This window comes from Chionomys nivalis, chromosome 19 (assembly GCF_950005125.1).
Source record: "Chionomys nivalis chromosome 19, mChiNiv1.1, whole genome shotgun sequence".
NCBI lineage: Eukaryota > Metazoa > Chordata > Mammalia > Rodentia > Cricetidae > Chionomys > Chionomys nivalis.
The window spans coordinates 26882630-26907541 of record NC_080104.1 but is presented as its reverse complement, the minus strand read 5'-3'; the positions used below and the strand labels follow the sequence as shown (position 1 = coordinate 26907541).

The window sequence follows — 24912 nt, the reverse complement described above, 5'->3', positions numbered from 1 at the left end:
ATCAAAGTATTTCTCCTTTGAGTCTAGATCACTATTACCACTCCTTAAGGTCACACTAGTAGCTATCATTTATCTTTTCTTTCATCTGTCAATGACATTTAATTTAATTGACCTGCTTTTCTGGAATATTTTTTCACTTGTTGTCTGGTTCATATGTCTCACTCAAATCTTTTTATTTTTCCAGATTATTTGTTTGTTTTTATGCTTCACATTTTAAACAAGTTCTTCTATTTATACTTACCTTGTGGTATGTCACTTGATTCCCTAATTTAAAAAAATTAAAAACCTTTGTGATTCAGCTCTCAAGTATGCTTGTTTATGTGTGTAGAGGCCCAAGATCACCCTCATTGTTATCCTTCAGGAGCCATTAATCTTGTTTTTGAGACAGGAGTCTCTCAGTGAGATATGTATGAACATGCCAGTTTGGCTTTATCAAATTGTACATAACATACATTAAATTAACTTCTTCGTAGTAAATTAGATTTTTTTTCTTACTATTATGTTCCTAAATATAAATAGGGATATAAGTAATGCTGATAAATGTACTTACCTTTGTATCCCCTTTCAGTTTCATCATCACATTTAACTCTAGCTCAAAGACTTGCTGAGTCAAATAAGCATTTTTATTAGTATAGTAAGTAGGTAAGGAGACAAATGTAGCAAGGGAGGTACTGTTAATGGCTTTTCAAAAGGATTATAAGCAACTAGTCTTAAAAAACTGCAGATTAAGGCCAGTGAGAAATGGCAAATAAGGGTTCTTGCTGCCAAGCCCGAAGACCTCAGTTTAAAATCCCAGGCACTTAAATTGTGGGTTAAGAGAATGAATTGCTGTAAGTTGTCTTCTGACCCACACACTTTTGTGCTGTGGTATTTACATACGCATTCACAATATGTAAAACTCATTAATTAGCCTGTGGATTTGAGTTACTAAATCTCCCCAACCATTAATTAGCCTTTTCTATTCTCTTGGACAGTTTTACTTTTCCAGATTGTTCCCCTCCCTTTTTTTTCTCCTGATTGCAATATAAGGCATGTGCTTACTGTAGACATTTGCTGACAGAAAGTATAGGAAAGATTAAGAAACTAGACTATCAACTATTCCTTATCCACCTTAACTGTTAGAGATAATTGATGCTAGGAGTCTGTGTTACATTCTATAATGCATGCTTTGTATTAAGATAATTGGATTAGATTAAAGGTAAAGCCTTACCTTTTATAGAGAAGAATTAATACTACCATTGTTATATTTTCATCTGTATCTTGTCAGTCTTTTTTTCCCTGTCTAAATGTGTATGGTTATGCATTTCGTCTATATGACTTCTTGAACAAAGATTAGATGTTTTCTGGCCAACATTTTCTTCTCAATTCATTCTTTTCCTCTTTTTTTTTCTTTTGTGGTTTTTGGGGAAAGGGTTGAAGCAGTTTTGTGAATCTATTCATTGCTGAATTGCTCTTCAAAAAGATTGTGTTATTTGAAAGTATATTTATTAAGAATTTTGTTCTCTTTAAATTTTAGGATAGACCACTATCTTGTTGAGCTCTTTTAAATGAAGTTCTTCTACTTGGATACAAAGATGAGGACTAGATAACTTCTTGAGGTTCCTTCTAACCCCTAGGATGAAGATAATAACTAACATTTGTATAGTACTCTAAAGTTTACAGAGTGAGTTTTCATACATCATCCCACTTGATCCTCACAACAACCCTGTGAGGTAGGTAGGACAGGTACTGTTACTCTCCTTTCAGAGATAGAGGAAACTAGTAGACAGGTTAAATGCCGTAATCACATTTCATGTGCGTGTTTTGCCAGGAATTTACATCCAAGCCATTTAATGAAAATAGAAACATTCTTTGTACAAGATTTCAGCAAGTGTGGTTTTAAGATTATTTATACACATTGACTTGTTAAGGTGGCATTTGTTCTGTACAGAAATAAACTTAGTAACAATGTGAATACTGTTAATATTTTCTTTAGTGATCCCAGACCTTTTCCATCCTCTCCTGAGTAAATGACTTTGTCTTACTGGTTAGGGGAAAGTAATTTAATTGTTGAACTACAAATACCCACTGCTTTCCTCTCCATTGGAAAGGGAGTACAGCTTTCATTTTCTTTTTCTGTCTGCTCTTCCTTCCTTATTACTTAACCATCTATAAGTTACCTGTATCATTCTCACTTATGCAGCATAACGTCTCAAGATAGACACTTTTTTTACTACCTCAATAGAATTGAGATAATTGAGTATTCCAGGTATAGTTGCCTATGGCAGTCTCAAGGGGCAAGCAGATGATAATAGAGCCGTAGTTGAGCTCAAATTGGAAAAGGTTATTGCTAATTCTCTGAGTCTCACAGGTAGACATTTGTCAGATGGAATTGATGTGGGTGTTTGCTAGTTACAGTATCACATAGATTATCAATAGACTTAGATTTTTATGACTATTCAGTATCACATTAAAATACTTTGATTTTCCCCATTGTACTGCTTTTAAATTTATAACACACCCAATATTTTTAAAATTAATTTTTGTTTTTGTCTCTTTCTAGTTGTTGGTCTTGACGATATTATGGATGAAGGAGTTGTTAAAGAAAGTGGTAATGATACCATTGATGAAGAAGAATTGATTTTACCTAACAGGAACTTGAGGGACAGAGTAGAAGACAATTCAGTGAGATCACCAAGAAAATCACCTCGTTTAATGGCACAAGGTAATCCTCCCCAAGAGGTTAAGCTAGAAAGTCAGATGCATAAAACATGTGTTAGGTTACACACTTGCTAAGCAGATTATCCATCCACCTACCTATCTACCTACCAACCAGCTGATCAATATGGTCTCTTAACAGCCCAGGTTGATTTCGGACACCCTGTGAAGCTAAGGCTTGCTCTGAACTTCCTATCTTGTTAACTCCATTTTCCAAGACTAAAATTAAGGAAGTATTCTAGTCATGTCTGGCTTGAAAGATTGTTTTTCAAAATGTATTTTGTGGTGGTGTTTTTTTTTTTTTTTTTTTTTTTTTTGTTTTTGATTTTTTTCGAGACAGGGTTTCTCTGTAGCTTTTTGGTTCCTGTCCTGGAACTAGCTCTTGTAGACCAGGCTGGCCTCAAACTCACAGAGATCCGCCTGCCTCTGCCTCCTGAGTGCTAGAATTAAAGGCGTGCGCCACCACCGCCAGGCTCTGTGGTGTGTTTTTAAATTATTGGTTTTTTTTGAGATTTTAATAGCATTTCTCCCTTCCCATTCCTCTATCCAAACTTCCATATAGCCCTCCTTGATCTCTTTCAAATTCATGGCATCTTTTTCATTGATTGATATATATGTGTGTGTTCCTAAATATACAAATACCTCATGCTCAGTCTGTATAGTATTTCAGGGCTGACCATTTGGTATTGGATAAGCAATTGTTGCTCTTACCTGGGGAAGACTATTTCTCTGATTTTCAGCATTTTCACTTGTTCATAATTGTTTGTTGAGGTTGAGGCCTCTTGCACTTGCCCCTGTCTATATTAGCATGTCTGTTGTTGTTGCCCTTGTTCAGCTCATCTTTAGTCAGTCATATTCACAAGATTTTTATGGTTGTAGCTTCTGATATTACTAGGATTGCAATCTTAGAACAAACTCCCAGATCTTTGGGCTCTTAGAGTTTTTCCTCCCCCTCTTCTGCAATGATTCCTGAGCCTTAAGTGACACAGTTCTTTTGTAAGTGTAACCATTGGGACTGGGTTCTGCGACTGTTTTGTTTGGTTGCAGTGTTCTGTTGTGGTCCTCATTTGTTACAAAGAGAAGGTTACTTGAGGCATGAGTGCCACACTTATCTGTGGATATAAAGTCACATACTTAGAATGTAATTAAGAATGATGCTGTTTTTTTTTTGTAAAGTGGTGGTTGTAGGTTCTGCTGCAAGATCCTTGGCTTCACTAACTAGCTCTGAGATTTTTAGTACCAGACATAATTACCTTCTTGTTAACTGAGTCTTTTTTTTTTTTTTTTTTTTTGGTTTTTCGAGACAGGGTTTCTCTGTGGTTTTGGAGCCTGTCCTGGAACTAGCTCTTGTAGACCAGGCTGGTCTCGAACTCACAGAGATCCGCCTGCCTCTGCCTCCCGAGTGCTGGGATTAAAGGCGTGCACCACCACCGCCCGGCTTGTTAACTGAGTCTTAAGACCAGTTAGAGAGCTGTTTGTTACTACCAAATTGTGTGTGCCAGTACTGCATCCTTAAAGTTATGTGCTATGCTGGTCGTTGATGTGGCTCATAGCTGTCATAACTGGGTAGTACTATTGGTTCCTTGTTCCCTCCTTCAGAAGCTTGCACAGCACCATCTGCTATCATGAAAGCTGGTCCTCAGAGAAGAGGTGTTCAGGCCAGTTCTAGCTCAGGGGCCTCTGGACCCTATGTCTCAAGTGTATGGTACACCTTCAGCAATAGGGACCTACCTTCCTCTGGGAGGTAACCCAAGGTAGTAACAGTAGGCTATAATGTTCTGGAAGTCTCCCGGACAACCCTAACAACTCAAAAAAGGGATTCTCAGACCTTGTGTTAGGGGTTTTGTTAGATTGTCTTTGGTTCTGGGATGGAAACTTTTATTTAAACTATACTTTTATTTAAACTATGTATGTATACTTAAAAATATTTTTCAGAATTTCATAAATGCTCATATATATGTTACACATTAGTCACCTCCCCCACTATCATCATCATCATCATCATGATCATCATCATCATCATCATCTTAGTCCTTTCTGTTGCTGGAAATACTTCTTCTTGCCTACTCTTTTTCCTACTTTAATGTTTCTATTTGTGTATCCACAGCATTTAATTCGGGTTGCTTTCATGGGCATGGGTGGGGAATAATTCATGTTAGCAAGGACAAATTACCAAAGGAAGTGATTTGAAAGTGATTCCATTCACTTACTTATTAAGATGTTTTTCTCTGCTTTGTTTGTGTTTCGGTGTGTGTTGTATTGCTATATGTGGGAAGCTTGTAGAATCTCTTTCCCACTATATTTAAAAAAAAATTTCATAACATGAAATCTTGGTGTTTGGTATGTTTTGTTTATTAAAGTTACCTAACACTGATTAGCTTCAGAGTCTGGAAACTATTGTTCACTCCTGGGAGTTTTTCTAAATTTCCTTTACTCATTTTCATTTGTCAACTCTTGCTTTCTGGAATGTACATCTGATAAAGGATACTGGCCTTTCATTTTCTTTCCTTACATTTTCCTATGTTATCTTTTTTACTTAATCTTTTGAAATTGTTTTATTTTCCTATGACTTTTCTGTGCTCATGCTCAAATATGTCTTTGTTTTGTTTGGGGAATGGCTCTGATAGTAAGGATGCATTCTTCTTTTTTTTTAGTGTATATTATTAGCTTTTGTCCTTAAGTGCTGATACCTTTTGTCTTTAGGAAGATAATCAAAATGTTTTAAAGTGTCTCATTTCCTTTAATAGTTTGTTTTCTCCATTTTGCTTTAAAAGAGAAAAGGAGTTTTAGTCTTTTTCATTTAGAAACCTTCCTTCCCTCATTTTGTAAATATGTTTTATTTAGGAATTGCAAGAAGTCAAAGAGCTAAGCAAACTTCAAATATACAGAGAATTTGTATATCACAGGGTTTGTCACTGGCTTCTGCCAGCAAGATTCACAGCATTAGGTGGAGTTTTCTTGAGCTAGTGAGTAGGACTGCTAGCTGAAAGGACAGAAGTCGTTTTGTCGCTGTACTTGTTTCAGAAGTAGAGCAAGTGCCTGCTATCACAGCAACACAGTGAGAGAAAGTGGTAAGGGTCACTAAGTCACAAGTCAGTGTTTCCAAGAGGTGTGGAAGGAGATTGGGAATGCTGGAACAGAGGAGTAATACGTGTACAATCCCATATTTCTAAAGATCTTTGACTCTTGACTCTTGCTCATGCTTCAGTGAACAAACACTGGGAGCTTGTAAGTGTGTGAGCTGAATTTATGAACTGAGTGTTACTTGTTCTTTGAGAAACCTCTCAACAGAATTATTTCTCTAGTATATTGGCATATTTTGGTACCCTGTGAAGATAGCTGATGGGAATATCTCAAAACTTTCAGTATATGTAAATTATCTTTGTCTCACAACTATCATCAGTGTCTTGTATTTATACTCCTTAACTGTGACATTACTAGTCAGGAAAAACCCTTTCTTACTCTAGGGGATAAGCCATCAGTTTTGGGCACGATGTTGGTGAATTTGCTAAACTTGCCAGTTTATTAGTGTTGTTGTTCTTCGTCGTCGTCGTCGTCGTCGTCGTCTTCTTCTTCTTCTTCTTCTTCTTCTTCTTCTTCTTCTTCTTCTTCTTCTTCTTCTTCTTCTTCTTCTTCTTCTTCCTCCTCCTCCTCCTCCTCCTCCTCCTCCTCCTCCTCCTCCTCCTCCTCCTCCTCCCCTTCCTCCTCTTCCTCCCCCCCTCCTCCCCCCGCCTCCTCCTTCTTCTCTTCTTTTTTTTAATTTATTTTACAGTCTGGCCACAGTTTCCCTTCTTTCCTTTTCTTCCCTTCCCTCTCTTTACCTCCCCTCTGCCACACACCCCCCCATCCACTCTTCTATTCAGGAAGAGGCAGGCCTCCCATGGGTATCAACAAAGCATGGTCTATCAAGTTGTGGTAAGACTACGCACTTCCCTTGTAGTGAGGCTGGGCAAGGCAACGCAGTATGAGGAGTAGCCAAAGCATTAGGGATAGCCCTGCTCCCGTTGTTAGGGTTCCATAAGAAGACCAAGCTGCACAATTGTCACATGTATGTAAAGGGCCTACGTCAGTCTCATGCAGGCTCCTTGTTTGTTGGTTAAGTCTTTGAGTTCTTATGAGCCCAGGTTAAGGATATTACGTCTTAATTGTCTCTTGTTTGAATTATAAAATTTGTCATTGTTTCCTCTTGTTCTTCATTTTCTGTGAATTCATATCTTTTCAAAAAGATTCTTTATTGTAGCTAAGGGAATAAAGGTTGTTGTTATAATTTCCTTGAGATACATGTGTTTGTGTGTGTGTGTGTGTATAATATAATAATAGAAAGGCAAAAAAGGCAGTTTAGAGAAGCAAAAGTAGCTTTATCCTTCACTCACTTAATAGATAAGTTTGCTATTAGAAAATAATATTTCATTCGAATACCTTCTGAGTCAACTGCTGCTCTTTTTTTTTGTTTTGTTTTGTTTTTTTGTTTTTTCGAGACAGGGTTTCTCTGTGGTTTTGGAGCCTGTCCTGGAACTAGCTCTTTTAGATCAGGCTGGTCTCGAACTCACAGAGATCCGCCTGCCTCTGCCTCCCAAGTGCTGGGATTAAAGGCGTGCGCCACCACCGCCTGGCTTGCTCTTCTTTTTTTTTGCAACCACTTCAAAGCCAAAAGGGTTTTTTTTGTTTTTTGTTTTTGTTTTTTTAATTTACTGTTTTTCAATGGTTCCATTTCATGGATGGATAGAGTTCAGAACTTAAATGTCATCTGATACAGAAATAAAATTTAGGGAGTTATTTTAAAAATAACTGAGCATATAATGAACAGTTCATAATACATTAATTAATGTTTTAATTCTGATTTTATCTTTTTGTGTTGTATGTGCATATTTGTGGGTGTATGTGTATGTATTCACCAGTTGTGTGAATATGAAGGCCAGTTGTCTTTCTCCATCGTCTTCTATCTTCTGTTTTGAGTCAGAATCTCTCAGTGAACTTGAAACTCCTTGATTGAACTAGGTTGGTTGGTCAGTGAGTTCCAGGGGTCTAGTTTCAACAGCCTGTCCTGCCTCCAGCACTGGAATTACAGACTTCCTTGCTCATCTTATATAAAAGATGTTGAGAATCTAAACTCAAGTCCTTGTGCATTCATAACAAGTACTTTTCTGACTGAGCTATCTCCACAGCCCATGATTTTTAAAGTTGTAGAGTGTGTCCCAAATGTCCAGATAATGTGAGGCCTGGAGGGAATAGAAAGGGTCCCAAAGACTGGATGACTGTGTATAGTTTATTTTTCAATGGTACACTGAAGAGTGAGACTGCTGTTGTGTTACACCAGGGCCTGAAGTATCACCTGGGATTGCTGGAAGGACATTCTTTAGTAGTTTCATCCTCTGACGATAAGTGACAAGTTGGGGGAAAAATTCAAAGCAGTAGCCTAGTAGGATTTTATTTTGAATGGGGAACTTTAAAAGAAATTGATGTATTCATGTGAATTTGATTTAGAGGAACAAGATAAGTATAGTTTCATGCTTCTATTTTGAATTTTAATTTACAAATTGCTTTTCTGTTTAGTGAATTTTTAAAGTTTTGTTTTTTGTTTTTTTTTTCCCCCAGTTCTTTTTACTGTGTGTTTTCCTTTCTCTAGAAGATTTGTATCAGACTCAGGGGAAAGGGGGAAAATCAAATTTAATAGATTCCACTAGGAGCACTGTTAAGGAAGTTTCTTTACTTTTTTAAAAAATATTTTCCTTATTATACATTTTTCTCAGATTAAGTTACTGATTCATTTGGCAGTCTGTATGTGGTACACTGGTGTAAACTTCTTCTTTCTTCTTTAGGAATAGTGTAGGGACTGGAGATGTTTGTAGGTAACTGTTTTAGAGTGCTTACCTACCTAGCATGCAGAAACCTGGGTTTTAGTTGTGCTAACAGCCTATTAAGTCTCAGCTTGTAAAAGTGGAGGCAAGAGGATCAACTTCAAGGATCATCTTGGAGTTTAAGGCTAGCCTTAGACTATAGGAGACTAGTCTCACTTAAAAAAATAGCTTTAAAGTAAAAGGAAAATATATTAAAATGGAGATTGGAAGTCTTTAGCAGTTATTTCTTGAAACAACAGATATTGTTTAGGATACATGGTTCCATTTGCATTTAAGGCTTTATTGGCATTTGGGCTTATAATGGCAATTGGACATAACTTGGTTTTATATAATTAGAAATATTTGCTATTTAGGAATATGAGATAATCTTTCTTTAAGCAGTTATTAGTGGTAATAGATTCTCATTTTGGTTACTTTGATTTCCATCTTTTACTTTGTATAGAAAAGATAATTTCAAATTAGATGAGTCTGAAGTTTGTATTTCTATTTCTTCTGCTAGAATTCAAGAGATTCTCATGAATGTAGTTAACATTAAATTATATATATTAATGTATATGTGATCATCATGAGTAGCTGTCAGTAAATTTTTGCTGTTATGATAAGGTAAGTTTCATAGTTCAGAATGAAGAAGCATTATATTCTAATCTCTACTGAAATAAAAGCACACAGCAAATAGCTAAGTTTTTATTTTATTTTTATATTATTTTTTTCTCTTATGATAGAACAAGTAAGAAGTTTGCGACAAAGCACTATTGCCAAGCGTTCAAATGCAGCGCCTCTAAGCACAAAAAAGCCACCTGGGAAGACTGTAACCACCCCTAAAGTAGGGGTGAGATCGTCAGAGAGAAGTCACAGTAAAGAAGAACTTCACACATCTCTGAAATCCGAATACCCCAAGGAGAGTAGAAGGAGTAGCCGGCATGCTGAGCCAGTCAATGTGGTGCCAGAAGTCTCAGCATCTTCTGTTGATTCTTCAGTGTCGCCTTGTGTTGAAATGAAGGATGAAGCTGAATTGGATTCCAAGCGTACATGTGATAACCAGGGGGAAGTAAATGTGCCATCTCATGAGTTAAATTGTCCACTTCTTTCAGAGACTTGTGATAGTATAGAAGAAAAGAAAAATGAAGTTCTGATAGAATGTAAACCTAAGAGTGATCGTAGCCCATTGTTTAAGTTTTCAGATAAGGAAGATGAACAGAATGATCTTGTTTCAGATGAAATAGATGACACTATTGAAGATAGGGGCACAATGGGAAAACTTGAACAAGAATTAGAGGAGATAAAGCTACCCTGTGAAGATGACCAGATGACGGAGGAACCTGTATCTTCTGATGTGTCTAGTGACTCTGTCTGTACAGATAAAAATAAGACAGAAAAGAATGAACTGGCTGAATGTAATTTGGAATTGAAGAATACAGTAGGTATTGTTGATAAAGCTGAAGACTGTCTACCAAGAAATCAAATGGAGACATCGGGATATTGTGAGGACACGGGATCTAATGATGTTCAATTGCAGAGTACAGAGTTTAATAAATCAAATTTGGAGGAGGTTGATACTTGTGCATTTGAACCAGAAACTAGTACTTTGGAAAATACTATTTGTGATGTTCCTGACCAAAATTCAAAGCAGTTGAATATTACTCAAAGTATTAAAATAGATTCTCATGAAACAACAGATCTTCAGGATGATATAAGCGGTTTAGAACCCAAAAATGTAAAATCTAAGCACTTAAAATCTACAACTCATTCGAAAAGTATGACCACAGAGATTCCAAGAAAAACTGCTACAGTAAAGCATGAAGTAGTTCATAGCAAAACTAAATCTAATGTCAAGAGTGTGAAGCGAAATGCTGACGAACCAGAGCTTCAGCATGATTTTCAGAGGCCGGCCAAAGTGAGGAAAGGACAACTTGATAAGGAGTCGAAGAGTCTGAGTTGTAATTCTGGGGTTAAATCTGTGAAAAGCCAGTCTCATTCTGTATTGAAAAAAACCTCACAGGATCAAAATGTAATGCAAGTTTCCAAACCTTTAACTCATTCTCTTAGTGATAAGCTTCATGGTCACTCTGGCTGCTCTAAGGAGCCTCATCACCCTGCACAAACTGGACACTTGCTGCATTCCAGCCAGAAACAGAGCCATAAGCCTCAACCACAGGCACCAGTGAAAGTCACTAGCCATGTGAAGGATGAGCATGAGCATCCAGGCAGTGAGCATCTTAAGGAGGAGGATAAACTGAAACTTAAAAAACCAGAGAAAAACCTACAGCCTCGCCAAAGGAGAAGCAGTCGAAGTTTTTCTCTGGATGAGCCTCCTTTGTTCATTCCAGACAACATAGCTACTGTAAAAAAAGAAGGGTCAGATCAAACCTCCTCAGTTGAAAGCAAATATATGTGGACTCCCAGCAAGCAATGTGGGTTTTGTAAAAAACCACATGGCAACAGGTGTGTGTGCGTGTGTATATGTGTATGGGTGTGTACACTGAGAAGCTTGTAGGATGAGGATTGAGATCGGTGTGAGAACTTTCTAATATGAAAAGAAATTTGATATACAAGACTTATAAAAGCCCCATACCAATCCTGGATAAATGATAGAAACCTGGAGCCACTGAATTTACAATCAGATCATCATAGGATATTTTTTAAAAGCTTAGTCTGACCAATAGCTGATATGCATGTACATGTTTTATCATTGTAACCAGTTATGATTTAATGTCATTACATCTGATAAAATTCAGAACCCTTATGATAATCAGAATTGTCATACTGCCTCAGGACTGGAGGTTATCTGTCACTTTATTTGACTGCAGAAGAACTAGTAATAAAGTGTGAAGGTCATAATGGAATTGCTAGTTTTCTTTGAAGCTGTTGTTTTTTTTTAAATGATGCACTTTAAACTCAACCACTACCATTTCAAAACCAACAGATTTGAGCTGGGAACTAAAGTCAGTAGCAAAAAAGCAACCGTTAGATCACCTAGATGAATTTTGTATCTGTTATGGAATAGACTGAAAATGTCTTTGGAAAGTTTTAGTAGTTTAAAGAATTTGTGAGTTGTAATCTTTGAAAATTTTATAGTTCACTTTACCACTACTGTTATCATAGGGTTGTTTTGGACTCCATTTCTAGTAGCGCATGACAATGCCCCATCCTCAGTGTGTTTTCATTTACTTTCTTCTTTGAGAAAGTACAAAGAAGAAATGAAGTTTCTACTATAGTTGCTACTCTAGATGGTGCTGAGCAAGTAGTATTCACGTTGCTGTTGGGACGTCTGTCAACAATTAGACATTAAAGAGAAAATAAAACGCGGACAAGTAAATGACAGTTACCTTTCTACTCTTGTCAGCTCACATAAGAAAGACACCGAATAGAGAGAGGCAGTCAGTAAATGGTGTTGTGTACATAATTTCAATTGGAGAGGAAAGGGGAAGTTTTAGGGTTGTTAAACCAGATTTTATGCCAGAGAGTTGCATTAAATTTTTTGTTTGTTTTGAGACAGAGCCTGTAGCAGAGCCTGTTTTAAAGCTCAGTATGTAACATGTGCTGTCCTTGATCTTGGGGTGGTCCTCTTGACTCAGCTTTTATGTACTAAAATTGTTCATACCCTATTGTAATGTCAGGAAGTACTTTTTAAAAAGTAAAAGCATTTTCTTGTTTTTCTAATGTTTGAATATAATGCTACCTTTATCCCAGTTACATACTTCTAATGGCTTTTATGTTCATGATACATTTACATCTTTTAAAGGAGACTTACTCTTCAGATCTCAGAGACTTAAGGATTAAATTGTGCTTTTTTCTTGTCCTTTTAATAAAAGCCAGCCCTTTGTCTCTTAGTATCTTCCAAAATTCATGGCACTGATGTGTTTACGAGTCATGGGTTAGAAAACTTAGCAATAACTTTGGCATAAGAGTTAGAACCCATGTGCAGTATGCTACAATTGCTTTTTAATAGATAAATTTTGTTTAATGGCCTAGTCTTCAGGAATCTACCCAAGCTCTTTAGTTTAGTGGTGGCTGTCACTTCATAGCATCAGCAGTTAATTTTGTAAAGGAAAGGTTACATATTCTGCTCATACTTTTTTTTTTACTGTAATTTTTGAACCTGCCTTATCAAATATGGACTTTATTTGCTTTAGTCTGGAATACAGCTTAGAATGTTAGCTGTGGGGACTGGGATGTTGACCCTCTGTAAGTGATCTTGATGATGTACATTGGAAAGTTTCTAAATTAGTTCTTCAGACACTTTCAGTAATTTTTTTCAGTCTGTGAATAAAGAAACCTAAGTAATTGGTTGTTTTTTTTTCTTATATATTAGCTTCACCACTATACTGTTACATTGTCCTTTCATTCATTGAATACATAAAACATGCTTTTCAGTTTGTTATTTTCCACATTTAATGTACATGTAAAACTATAGATTTACTAGGAAAGTATGTAGATTGTCTGATTTTATATATTAGTCACATTTGTGACAGTAGAGTTAATCAGTATTTTACACAAATTGCAACTGGGGTTAGCTTCTTATACATATGTTCAGTTGAATATTATGATTTGTATGAACAATTCTTCATGGCATAATATCCTAACTTTCTTATGTCCTAGAGACAGTAGTTCTTTTAATATAGTGCATTTTTTCTTAAATTTATTTTCCTGATGCAGACATGTATCAAAATTATTCAATATATTTTTAAAATAAGACCTTTGTTTACTTTTACTTAAATATGAATTTAAAACCTTTTAATTAGAAGGCATTTTGAATGGAAGTTTTTTTAGTCTCTTCCTATTATCTACCTTGGGTTTCTCTTTCCTCCTTTGTTAGGAAGATGTTTTGTAACTTTAATTTGTAGTGCATTTCTTGACCCTAATTGTATATTGGACAAAATTTCAAAAACAAGGAGCAAAAAGTCTACTTAACAACATTAATTCATAATGTTATATTCAGAAAAGAACACTCAGTTCTGAGGACATAATTCATTAGAACAAGTAATTTTGGTTTTCTTATTTTAAATTTTGTAGACTATTTTTCTTTGCAGACTAGGTTTACTATTAAGGAGATTTAATGTTTATGTGAAAGAGAATCTTCAGTTTAGAAGAGTGAGTTTGTATGTAGTGACAATACATTCTGGGCTGTCACTTCTATTACCTATAGAACTATAGACCTAGTAGAACTAATAGAACCTGTAACACCTTCAGTGTTAATTTGTGACCCCACCACTTTTTATTTGTTGTTGTGACTGCAGATGTTCTTGGAATTAATTCTATAGTTTACTTTAACATCTAAAGTTTTCCGAGAATTTTTTTCTTTTTGGCTCATACCAAAAAGAATTAAAATTAGAAAAAGTTGCTTTCTATTATTTTTCAGTAACTAATTTTTGTCTTCTGTCTGTATGTGAACATATAGTAAGAAAAGACAGTGAGTATTGCTGCATTTTTCCACTTACTAATTCATACTGATTTACCTGAGTTAACTAATTTAGAAGCTCTACATGGAATTTATTTTTACACAGAAACTTACTATTTTCTGTAAAGAAACTTCTCTTGTTATTCAGAAATTCAAGGATAGGACAAGAAATGGAATAATAGTTGTTTATTGCCCTACTGCTACAGATTCTGGGCTCTGCTTCCTAACTCTGCCCCCTCGTCCTTTTGTCTTTAAAGCAGCATGATAGCCAGAAAGAAGGAAAGGTCCCTTGTCCATTCATCTCTGAACCCTCTTCTCTCCCATTCCCTGTTTATGTCCTGTCTTTACAGAAAGGTTTTTTTGTTTTTTGTTTTTTTTTTTAAGTTCATAGTATTTAGAGGTTTTGACTTTAGAAATTGGTGATAACAGTTGTAATTGACAATATTAGATTTCTCCCACCCTCCACAACCCCAGATGCTGGCTGGGAGTTTTTTACCATTTTTTTGTTTGTTTTTGTAGAAAATATTTTTTAAATTAATGCATTGTTTTTAAAAGCAAACCTAAGATCACATCTTTAGATGACAAGAGATTTGTTTCAAAATATGTCAACATTTGAGTGTAGGCATTTCCAAAGTAAACTTGAAATCAGTTATGATGAAATAATTTGGTAACTTTTCTGATCATAGATCAGTGAGATGGCCTGGTTGTGTGTCACTTTACAGTGTTGTGTAATCTGACATTTAAGATGAAACCACTGCAGACTTGCCTTGAAGTCAATGCAGCTGTGGTTGTAGAAGAGAAGTGACCAGTTTTCTTTCAGAATCTCAAAGCTGTTTATGTTAGAGAGTTGGTTTCAGGAAATAGCAATGTGTGTACTTTGTATGGAGTAAGGAAAGAACATTAAGGTATTAAAAATGAAAGAATTCTTCAAAATCCCTACCCTGTGGAAGAGCTACATCATTTGAAATATCACAGAATCATCAAAAATCTCAAACCAGAAACTTACAAATGTTACCTTGTTTAAATGCTCTCTCATCTTGTGAAGAAAGGTATTTTTTATCCTTATTTTTCAAACCAAGAGCATCATAGGAAAGTGAAGTCTGACAGCAGTGGCAGCAGACATAACCATTGAGGATAAGTGGCCAGTTGTACTAGTTTCCTTAAGACTTAGCAACAGTAGGTGGGTAGACAGAAATGCACACAGGATAAAAAGAATGAAAAGCTACTGCAGACGGATGGATGGATTTGGTACCACTTTTAAAACACCTCCTAAATGTACGAATTTTGTTATTTCCAGCATGAAAATAGGAACTTGGGTGTTTTTAGAGTTGGGTCACTTCACTAGGCTAATTTTCAGCATTCCATCTGTTAGACCACTTATACTTTAAAAGGAGTAGGGCGTGTTTGGTGGTGCCACAAAGTACTAACATTATAAAAGGCTATCCCTAAGTCTTTCAGATACCATGAATTGCCAGAGTGAAAGAGCAAAAGGGGATGGAATCTGAATATCCAAGTGAGCTGATAATATTGCTGCTTATGTGGTCATGTTTGATTTGCCACTTTGTTCCTAAGTAGTTGCAAATATTTTTTAGGTGAATGACCGGGCAGCGGTGGTGGCACACACCTTTAATCCCAGAACTCGGAGGCAGAGGCAGGTGGATCTCTGTGAGTTTGAGGCCAGCCTGGTCTACAGACCGAATGTCAAGACAGGCTCCAAAGCTGCACAGAGAAACCCTGTCTCAAAAACCAAAAAATAAATTTAAAAAATTAAATATCACATCTTTAGGTGAATGACAATTTTTTTTAATTAAAACTTCACACTGGACTTGATTACTGATTCATGAGTAGTCAAGGTAGAATGCAATAAAGGAAAAAAATTTCCACATTTGAAATAAAACCTAAATGTGAATGCACCTATGTTAAGATAAGAGTATTGTTTTTGGGAAATGAGGTGATAACCTCAAACACATGGGCATTGACTAAGATTCACTCCCAAAAGTAAACAGATTTCTTCAGCTGAATCAGTTTGACACTTTGGACCAGAATGAAGAATGATTCAGGTTACATACTGGCTAGTAAGAATGAAAGAGACTTTCTTCTATGGTTTTTTACTTTTTAAACTTTTTTAGTCAAATCCCCCTGTTTTCTGTATGATATCAGCTCTAGGGTGGATTGAGGATAAGATCTCACACCTTGCCCTGCTCACTGTTTCTGTTTTTGCTTTGTTTTATGGTGTTTTTGTACTATGGGAGATTAGTTTTCACCCGAAACCAACTTGTGTCCTCATTTCTATCATTCCTTAGTGTCTTCTATCCGTTCTAGAGAGGAGACTCTCCTGATTTAAAAGTTATATTTTCATGGGATATTCCTTCAGAACTTCCTTCATGTTGAACTATTGCGTACATGGAAAGTAGGAGCAGTAGCTAAATACTGTTTTTACTTGAATACTGTTTTTAATAAATTACTTTTCTGCTCCCCTCAGGTTTATGGTTGGCTGTGGGAGATGTGATGACTGGTTTCATGGTGACTGCGTTGGGTTAAGTCTTTCCCAAGCACAACAAATGGGAGAGGAAGACAAAGAATATGTTTGTGTAAGATGTTGTGCTGAAGAAGACAAAAAGACTGACATATTAGACACAGATATTTTGGAAGACCAAACTACGTTTGAAGCCCACAGTGAAGAGAAAACCATGGAGTGTGAAAAGCTCGGGTCATCGAAGCACATGGTAGCCAATGATAAAAGCAAATACATGAATGATAATATAAAGCACAAGGTCAAAATTTTAAAACGGGTAAGCTTTCCAAAAAGTACATTTATTATTTCATAAGCTTTATATGGACCTAAATGAGTTTCAAAAACTTCTCTTTTGCGTTTATTACAATGTACATTCTTATTTTTTCATAAGACTGAGTTGAATTTAAGTTTTTTGGGGGGGACAATTTTGCTGAAAAGTAGGAACTTTGGCATTTTCAGCTTTTTTGTGCTAAGCTGTAGTTTTATATTTGATTTTTTGTTTTATAGTGTTTATGTGACTGTGTGACTAGGTACAAATTATGTTTACAAAGTTTTTGAAACAACTTTTCAATCTAAATACTGATTTTTTTTTTTTTAGGTGAACCATTTTGTATTTTCTTTAAGAATTAAAAAAAAATGTAATCTTTGATCTCATTTGCTTGGAAGTCACTCCTCCCACTTCTACTGTTAAGCTGTAGACTTCTAAAGGTTTATTTTCCCTGATCTTTTTTATCCTTTATTTATTTATGTATCTATATATGTATTCATGTATTTATTTTGAGGCAGGGAGGGGGGTTCTCTGTGTAACAGTTCTGGCTGTCCAGGAACAAGCTCTGTAGATCAGGTCGGTCTTGAACTCACAGATAGCCACATGTCTCTGCCTTCTAGGTGCTGGAATTAAAGGCATGCACCACCATCACCCGGCCCTGATCTGACATTTTAAACCGCCTTCTAAAAGTATTTTTTAAACAAAGTCTAAAATATATATTTAAAAGAAGAAAAAATATAAAGGGTGTATTGTTCTATCCAATTTTTCTTTCATTAACAGTGATTTTTCTTATTCCTGATTTATAGTAGAATCCTGATGAGGAAAAAAATGTAGTGGCAGTAAGTGTGTATGAATAAGTAAATGTCGTCTAAAAGACAAAGAAAACACTTATTTTTAGAAGCTGAGGGAAGCACTGGAAGCCTTTGGTCTAGCCGTTCGGATCTGTTAGTAAGCCACACATTGCTTGGGGAGAAGCTGCAGCTTCTGTTTTCAAAGGATGGTGAGGGAGCACAGCTCTGTTAGGAAGGTCTGCAGTTGAGCTGGCATTGAACTCTGCAGTTCCCGAGCACAGCCAGGCTTTCTGCTGTGCAGGGAAAGTATTTCACCAGGGTCTGGGTGTCTCGTGATGGCCTCCTCCATAGTTTACTGACTCAGCTCCGTCACACACTCTTTTTTTTTTTTTTTTTTGTCTAATCTTGGTTGATTTCCATTTTGTCAAATCTTTTTGACATTTAGCATTTCTGTCTGACAGGATGTTTGGAGAGTTAGATTTTCTTGGTTAACATAAAGTTAATTGACAATATGGCTGAGTGCTATATTAGTGTTTTACAGTATGTTCTCTGAGAACTTCTATATGTTATTGTTATTTAACAACTGTTGGTTGTTAAATTTTGTGTACAGTTTCTTGTCTATCTGGAAATATATCTTACTATATTGTCTTTTTGTCTTTCTTACTTGAAAAGACGTTATAGAACATTAACATTGTTAATGTTTTCAGAAATTCCAGAAGTTGGTCTGAATTTATAGATGTGTGCTGCATTCTGCCCGTCTTTGCTCGGTTTTCTTTTTGATGGTGAACTCTATTCTTTGTCCACCCTTTTTGTTTTATTTTAAATTTTTTTAATCTCTATGTAGTCCTGGCTGTCCTAGAACTTGTAAATCAGGCTGGCCTCTGTTCCCAAATACTGTTATTAAAGACATGTTCTGCCACACCTGGCTGATGGTGAACTCTTGAATCTTCGGATCAGTCTGGTAATTTACAGTGTCTCCTTTTCACATCACCAGATTTCTGTGTTGAACTATTTATTGTATTTTTGTTGTGTGCTAGGAATGTTATTACCAGACCTGTGACAGTAAAACATGTTACTGGGGCTAGGGAGATGGCTCAGCAATTAAGAGCACTGGCTATCTTTGTAGAGGAGTCAGGTATAATTCCTAGTGTCCACATGGTGGCTCACAGTGTCTGCAGCTCCAGAGCTGTGGGCTCTGACATCTCTTCAAGCCTCCACAGGCATGGTGCATGCATGTGGTGCACTTACATACATGGCAAAGCATAAGTAAAAATTTTGTGGATTCCTACATTAAAGAAAACATCATGTTTCCACATTTGGTATTTCATTTATCTGTACATGGTTATTCTTCTTGTTTTTCAAGATTAGTATAATGTAATTAATTTATCTGAGAAGCCTTTTTTCACTAGTAATTATTTGTAGGTTTCAATTTAGGAACCAAGTAGCAAGGACACTGATGGTACCCAGGGAGTAAAAATGGCTTATTGACATAGTGTGAACCGATTCTTTAGAAGTACTGACAAATGCAGATGCTCAGTGTCTGCATTCTCCACAGTCACTGCCTTCATTTTATAGCCAACTGAGGACCTTACCACCTGATCTGTTTTTTCCTCCTTTATAGGATGTTATGTGTTTTGTGCAAAGTAGGTGCTTAACAAATAGATTTTGAATAAAAAAATGACTTTTTTTTTTTTTTTTTTTTTTTTTTTTTGAGACATGGTTTCTCTGTGTAACCGTTCTGATTGTCCTGGAACTTTGTAGATCAGGCTGGCCTCGAACTCACTGAGATGTGCCTGCCTTTGCCTCTCAAGTGCTGGAATTAAAGGCGTGCACTACCCCTGCCTAGCGAACCATTTGTTTTTTATTCAGTTTATTTTTGTGTGTCTTAAAACAGTTTAGATGTTTGATGACTGAAAATTGTTTCCTCTCTACAGCTTGTGTGTTAGATTTAGTTTCTTTCACTTATATATTATTGAGGTTCCTCTTATGTAGTAGTTTTCATTTTAATGAAATAAATTCCATTTTCCAGGAGGCTGGTGAGGGAAAATCTTCATCTGACAGTAGAGATACTGAAATTAAAAAATGGCAGCTAGCTCCTCTTCGGAAGTTGGGACAACCAGTTTTACCTCGGAGATCATCAGATGAAAAAAGTGAAAAAATACACAAAGAATCTACAACTGTTACTTGCACAGTAGAAAAAGCATCAAAATCAGGTAATGACTACTAAGAATTACGTACCATATATTTAGTTTATTTCATAGGTTAGTGTATCATGGACTTTTTTTCAATGAACATTTTAATGACAGTTAATGACAACTCACAACTATTTGTAACTTTAGTTCTAGGGGATTTAACACTCTCGTACCAATGTACTTAAAAAATAAATAAAGTAAAATATTTTTGCCAGGCGGTGATGGCACATGCCTTTCATCCCAGTACTCGAGAGGCAGATGGATCTCTTGAGTTTGAAGCCAGCCTGGTCTACAGTGACTTGCAGGAGAGCCAGGGCTACACAGAGAAACCCTGTCTCGAAAATAAAATAAAAAATTAATTGACTATATTTGTAATGAAAAACATTGCCCTAAATTTAGGGGATACTAGTGAAGCTAGAAGACCTTAGCCCCATCTTCCTGGCCTTTAAGTATTAGTGGGAGGAGACAGACAATAAACTGACAAGTAAGAAAATGGTATCAGAAGCTTTAAGAAAAAGTGTGGAAATGAGATGCAGAGCCCCAGTTGGGGGGAGAGAGCCGGGGGACTGATTTAGGAGGGAGATAACTTGAGAAATTTGGAGAGTATAAGACACTGACGGAGAGATATAAGGTCAGGAGCAGTATATGTAGACTTAGGAATAGGCTAGTATTAGAAGGCAGGTTAAGGGAAATTATGGAAGATGGTTCAGTTTATTTTCAATATGTGTGAAACCTTTGGATTTTGTGCTTGGGGGTAATAGATGACCTTAATAGTTTTGGTCTGTAGGCTGGTAGGAAGGGAGGAGTACACTCATAGCAGCATCCTGTAAAAGAAATGAGAGTGGCTTGTTGCACAGGTACAGCAGACATAGTCAAAATGTTCAAGTTGAGATGACTTTTACAGTAAGTTAACAACAGAACTTGACAGAGGATTATTTATAGGCAAATGAAGGAAGTGGGGATGATTGGATAGAATTTTAGTTTCATTTAATGAGATGAGAAAGCAAAGGACTTGAAGGAATATTTAAAAAATTACGGCTTTAATCATTAGAACTTTGAACATTTATTAGATATCCAGAGCTATTGTATGAATTTGGAACACATCAATCTATAGCTATTATTTAAAATCAAAGATTTAATAAAAAACAGCTATAGAAATTTCCACAATGGACAGGCTGTATAGTCAGGGTTTTCCCATCCCACAGCCGCTCTCAAGTAAACATACTGAAACTTACATTAATTATAAATGCTAGACCAGTAACTCAGACTTATTACATATACGTCCGCATTAATACTGTTATGCTCAAGTTACTTGTCCCCAATGAATTCATGGAGCTGGATTTCTGATGCAAATTACATGAGGGTTTTTTTAATAATATTCAAGCTTAAGTTTGGACCAACACCTTTCCAGCACCCCAGCGTGGGGTGGGAGGAGAAAGTGTGGCAGGGAGCGCTGGGAGCATAGAACTTTTAAAGGGGAAACGCTGTAATCAGAGAGTTCACGTCCTGTCGTCTTGGGATTAGGTAAGAAGGGCATAGGATAAGGTAGTTTCTGAAACCATTTGCCAGTTTTTGGGCAAAAACCTAACAAAGAGCCATAAATTACTGACTAGGTATCTTCAAGAACAGGATGCCTCCTAGGAACATATAGCCCTCATTACATTTTATGATCTGCTCCCTATCTTCTTAATTGACCATTTTTTAGGGTATCTGTTCAGATTTCTGCAGTCACAGCACATTTCTGGAGCTGAGATCTTCTCATCCCCAGCTTGTTTTATATATATGGCTTAAGATGAAGCCTCTTCTTTAAAATGGAGTTTGCAAAGTCAGATCCTCACAATACAAGTATATACTGTGCATTGTACATAAGTCAGCCAAAGATGAATTTTTTGTTATGTGTTTGAGCAGTAAAATATGTAATCATATATCTTGTAGTTCTTTTAGGTTTATTTCTTTATGTTTGTAGCCTGGATTTTCAGGGGTTCTTTCTCCATCAAACCAGATTTTCTTTAGCCAAGAATGAGTCCAGAGCTTCTCAATTTCTGTGGAAATAAAAGCATAGCCTCTCCTCCAAAGAAACATACCTTTTTACTTAACATTTGAAGTCATGATATTTTGAAAATATATAGGTTGGTTTAATCTAGCAGCTTTAACCCAGTGTCCCTTACCAACCATTGCTTCTTCCTCAGCAGTCAGAAAATTCAAAGACAACACAGTAACATATAGTATCCAGACTCTGTGTTTTTTCTTTACATGGCTTTTTAAAATATTACTTCCTTTTTAAAGACTTCATTATTTTAATACTGTAGTTTTTAATTTAATGTGTTATATACTCTTTCTTTATGGAGTATTTGTTTTCATATATATGACATCATGTCTCCTGCAAGAGAAATAATTTGACCTCCCATTTTCCTGTTTAGATGTCTTTTATTTAGTTCTTTTGTCTTACTCCTCTGGCCTCAAATCTGAAGCTTTTTTGTGTATTCTGTTTTCAAAAAGATTTCAGTCTAGGGATGTTCAATCAGTAGTAGAGAATATTGGGTGCAGTAAGAAAACAAACTGATGTAAGTAGAGTGACTCCATGCTAAAAAAAAGTATTAGCTGAGATTCTGTTTCTCAATAAAATGTGAAATAAGCAAATAAAACTGGAAGATAAGGGAGTGTTTTGTTAAGAGAAGGGAAAGAATGAAGTGTCTCAAATGGGGTATCAGAGTTCCTGGGAAGATAGGATCAGTAGATGAGGGCATTGTCTAGCAGGAGAGTAAGTGCTAAGCATACAAGGAGCAGTGGTGATGTACTATTTAATTTGATTTTTTATTGGAAATGGGGTTATGAAGATAATAAAAATGATAGAATTAAATGGTTTTCAGAATAGTAGATATGTGAAAAATACCATTAATCATCTAGGAAGTACAAATCAGAACTATAGTAGGATATCAGTTTATCTCTTTTAGGAATGGCTATTATGGGAAGGACTGAAGAGAAATGGTACTATCAAAGTGTCTGCCAGCTGATGCGTTATATACATAGAGTGAAGTCTACTCTTTTTTCTTTTCTTTTGGTTTTTCCTCACGGGATTTCTGTGTATCCTTGATTGTCCTGGAACTCACTCTGTAGACCAAGCTGTCCTCAATAGAGATCCACCTGCCTCTGCCTCCCGAGTGCTGGAATTAACGGCATGTGGCAAGTCTACTTTTTATTATATGTAGAGTCTGAAATGCTGATTTTATAGAAGCTGAGAGTAGATGGGCAGTTTTGTCAGCTGGGAGTCACCAGAGGTTGGAGAGAGTTAGATAGGGAAATTTATGCAATGGCTAAGTTACAAGCAAGAGATTCTGGTATAGTAGTGTATAGCAAGGTGGTTGCAGATAGTAATGATTTATGTTTCAGAAGGAGTTTGTGTTCATCATGCATGGAAGAGATAAATTTAAGGTGACTTATGCATTGCATGATGTAATTAGTAAGTACAGTTTTTAATGTATATAATTTCATTCTTTTTAAAATTCACTAAAGTTTTTCATTTATTTTACATCCCCATTGCAGTTTCCCCTCCCTCCTCTCTTCTTGTTCCTTTCCCCTGCCTCCTCTCTACTCCCTCCCGCCATCCACTCCTCCTTCATCTCCTTTCAGAAAGGGACAGACCTCCCACGGGTGGCAACAAAGCCAAAGCATAGAACATCAAGTTGAGGCAGGACTAAGCTCCTCCTCCTATATCAAGGCTGGGTGAGGCAACCAGCATGGAGAATAGGTTTCTAAAAGCCAACCCAAGTGCAGGGGACAGTGGGCAGGTCCTGATCCCACTGCTAGGAACCCCACAAACAGACCAAGCTATATAGCTGTTAGTCCCATGCAGAGGGCCTAGGTCACATGCAGTCTCCCTAGCTGTTGGACTGGTCCAGAGTCTATAAGATCCCCCTAGCTCATGAGGGTCACCTGTCTCTATGGGATCCCATATCATTACCACGGCTCCCCTAGCTTGTACGATTCCCTTCTCTCTGTCCTCAGCAAGACTTGTGGAGCTCAGCCCAGTGCTTGGCTGTGGATCTCTGCATCTGCTTCTATACTGGATGAAGGCTCTCTGATGACAATTAGGGTAGTCACCAATGTGATTACAGGAGAAGGAGAGTTCAGGCACCCTCTCTACTATTGCTAGGAGTCTTAGCTGAATTCATATTTGTAGATTCCTGGGAGTTTCTCTGGCACCAGGTTTCTTGCTAACCCGAACTGCCCCCCCCCATCAATCAAGACATCTCTTTAATTTCTTTCCTCCTCCATCCCACCCTCACCCTGCCCAACCTGATCCTTCATTTTCCCATTCTCCCTACCCCCGTCAAATTTATTCTTAAAGATATACTCTTTTTTTGTTTTTTTAAAAATATTTATTATGTATACAATATTCTGTCTGTGTGTATGCCCGCACACCAGAAGGCACCAGATCTCATTACAGATGGTTGTGAGCCACCATGTGGTTGCCGGGAATTGAACTCAGGACAAAGATGTACTTTTATTTCTAATGGTCTGTCAGTGTGTGGCTATGTACATGTAAGTGCAGGTGCCTATGGAGGCCGGATGTGCTGGATCCCCCAGAGCCAGAGTTGTAGGTGATCATGAGTAGCCTGGCCTGGTATTCTGAACTGGACCATGGTCCTAGAAGAGCACATGCTCTTAATCAGTAAGCCATCTTTCAATCCATCTGAAATAATTTTTCTGAATGCTAGCAAATAGAAATGAAAAGAATTTCAGAATTTTTGAGCTGAGAAGATTCTAGAATAAATCAGCTGATGTCAAAGTAGTAGGTTGTTTGACATTGAAAATTTGAAAATGTGTGAGAAGAAAGAAAACCAGTGGAGTAGATTAGTGTCAAACAAGGTGAAAAGCTCAGTCAGTTCTATTAATGAAGACATCACATTATTAGTTTACCTAATAAATTTGGGTCAGATTTCCTAAGTAGCCTCTTTTTTTTTTTTTTTTTTTTTTTTTTTTTTTTTTTTTTGAGATAGTTTTCACTGTAGCTTTGGAGCCTTTCCTGGAACTAGCTCTTGTAGACCAGGCTGGCCTCGAACTCACAGAGATCCTCCTGCCTCTGCCTCTGCCTCCCGAGTGCTGGGATTAAAGGCATGTGCCACTACTGCCTTGGCTTCCTAAGTACCTTTTTAAAAGTGCAGTAGAATATGAAGAGTAACTGTCTTTGAA

The 24912-nt window shown here is 36.7% G+C and overlaps 1 protein-coding gene across 6 annotated transcripts in view; it reads left to right on the top strand.

Annotated features, from left to right (window-relative positions):
• Phf3 (PHD finger protein 3) overlaps nt 1-24912 on the top strand; it is a 72757-nt gene that overhangs the window by 28735 nt on the left and 19110 nt on the right. For 4 of the 6 annotated variants that reach the window (XM_057794650.1, XM_057794653.1, XM_057794649.1 and 1 more), the window contains 4 exons: nt 2543-2704; nt 9278-10997; nt 16436-16745; nt 19557-19740. In XM_057794650.1, the coding sequence (XP_057650633.1) occupies nt 2543-2704; nt 9278-10997; nt 16436-16745; nt 19557-19740 (2376 nt within the window). Of the gene's footprint in view, nt 1-1516; nt 1713-2542; nt 2705-9277; nt 10998-16435; nt 16746-19556; nt 19741-24912 lie in introns of those variants that run through there. The other 2 variants (XM_057794654.1, XM_057794655.1) reach the window with 2 other exon arrangements.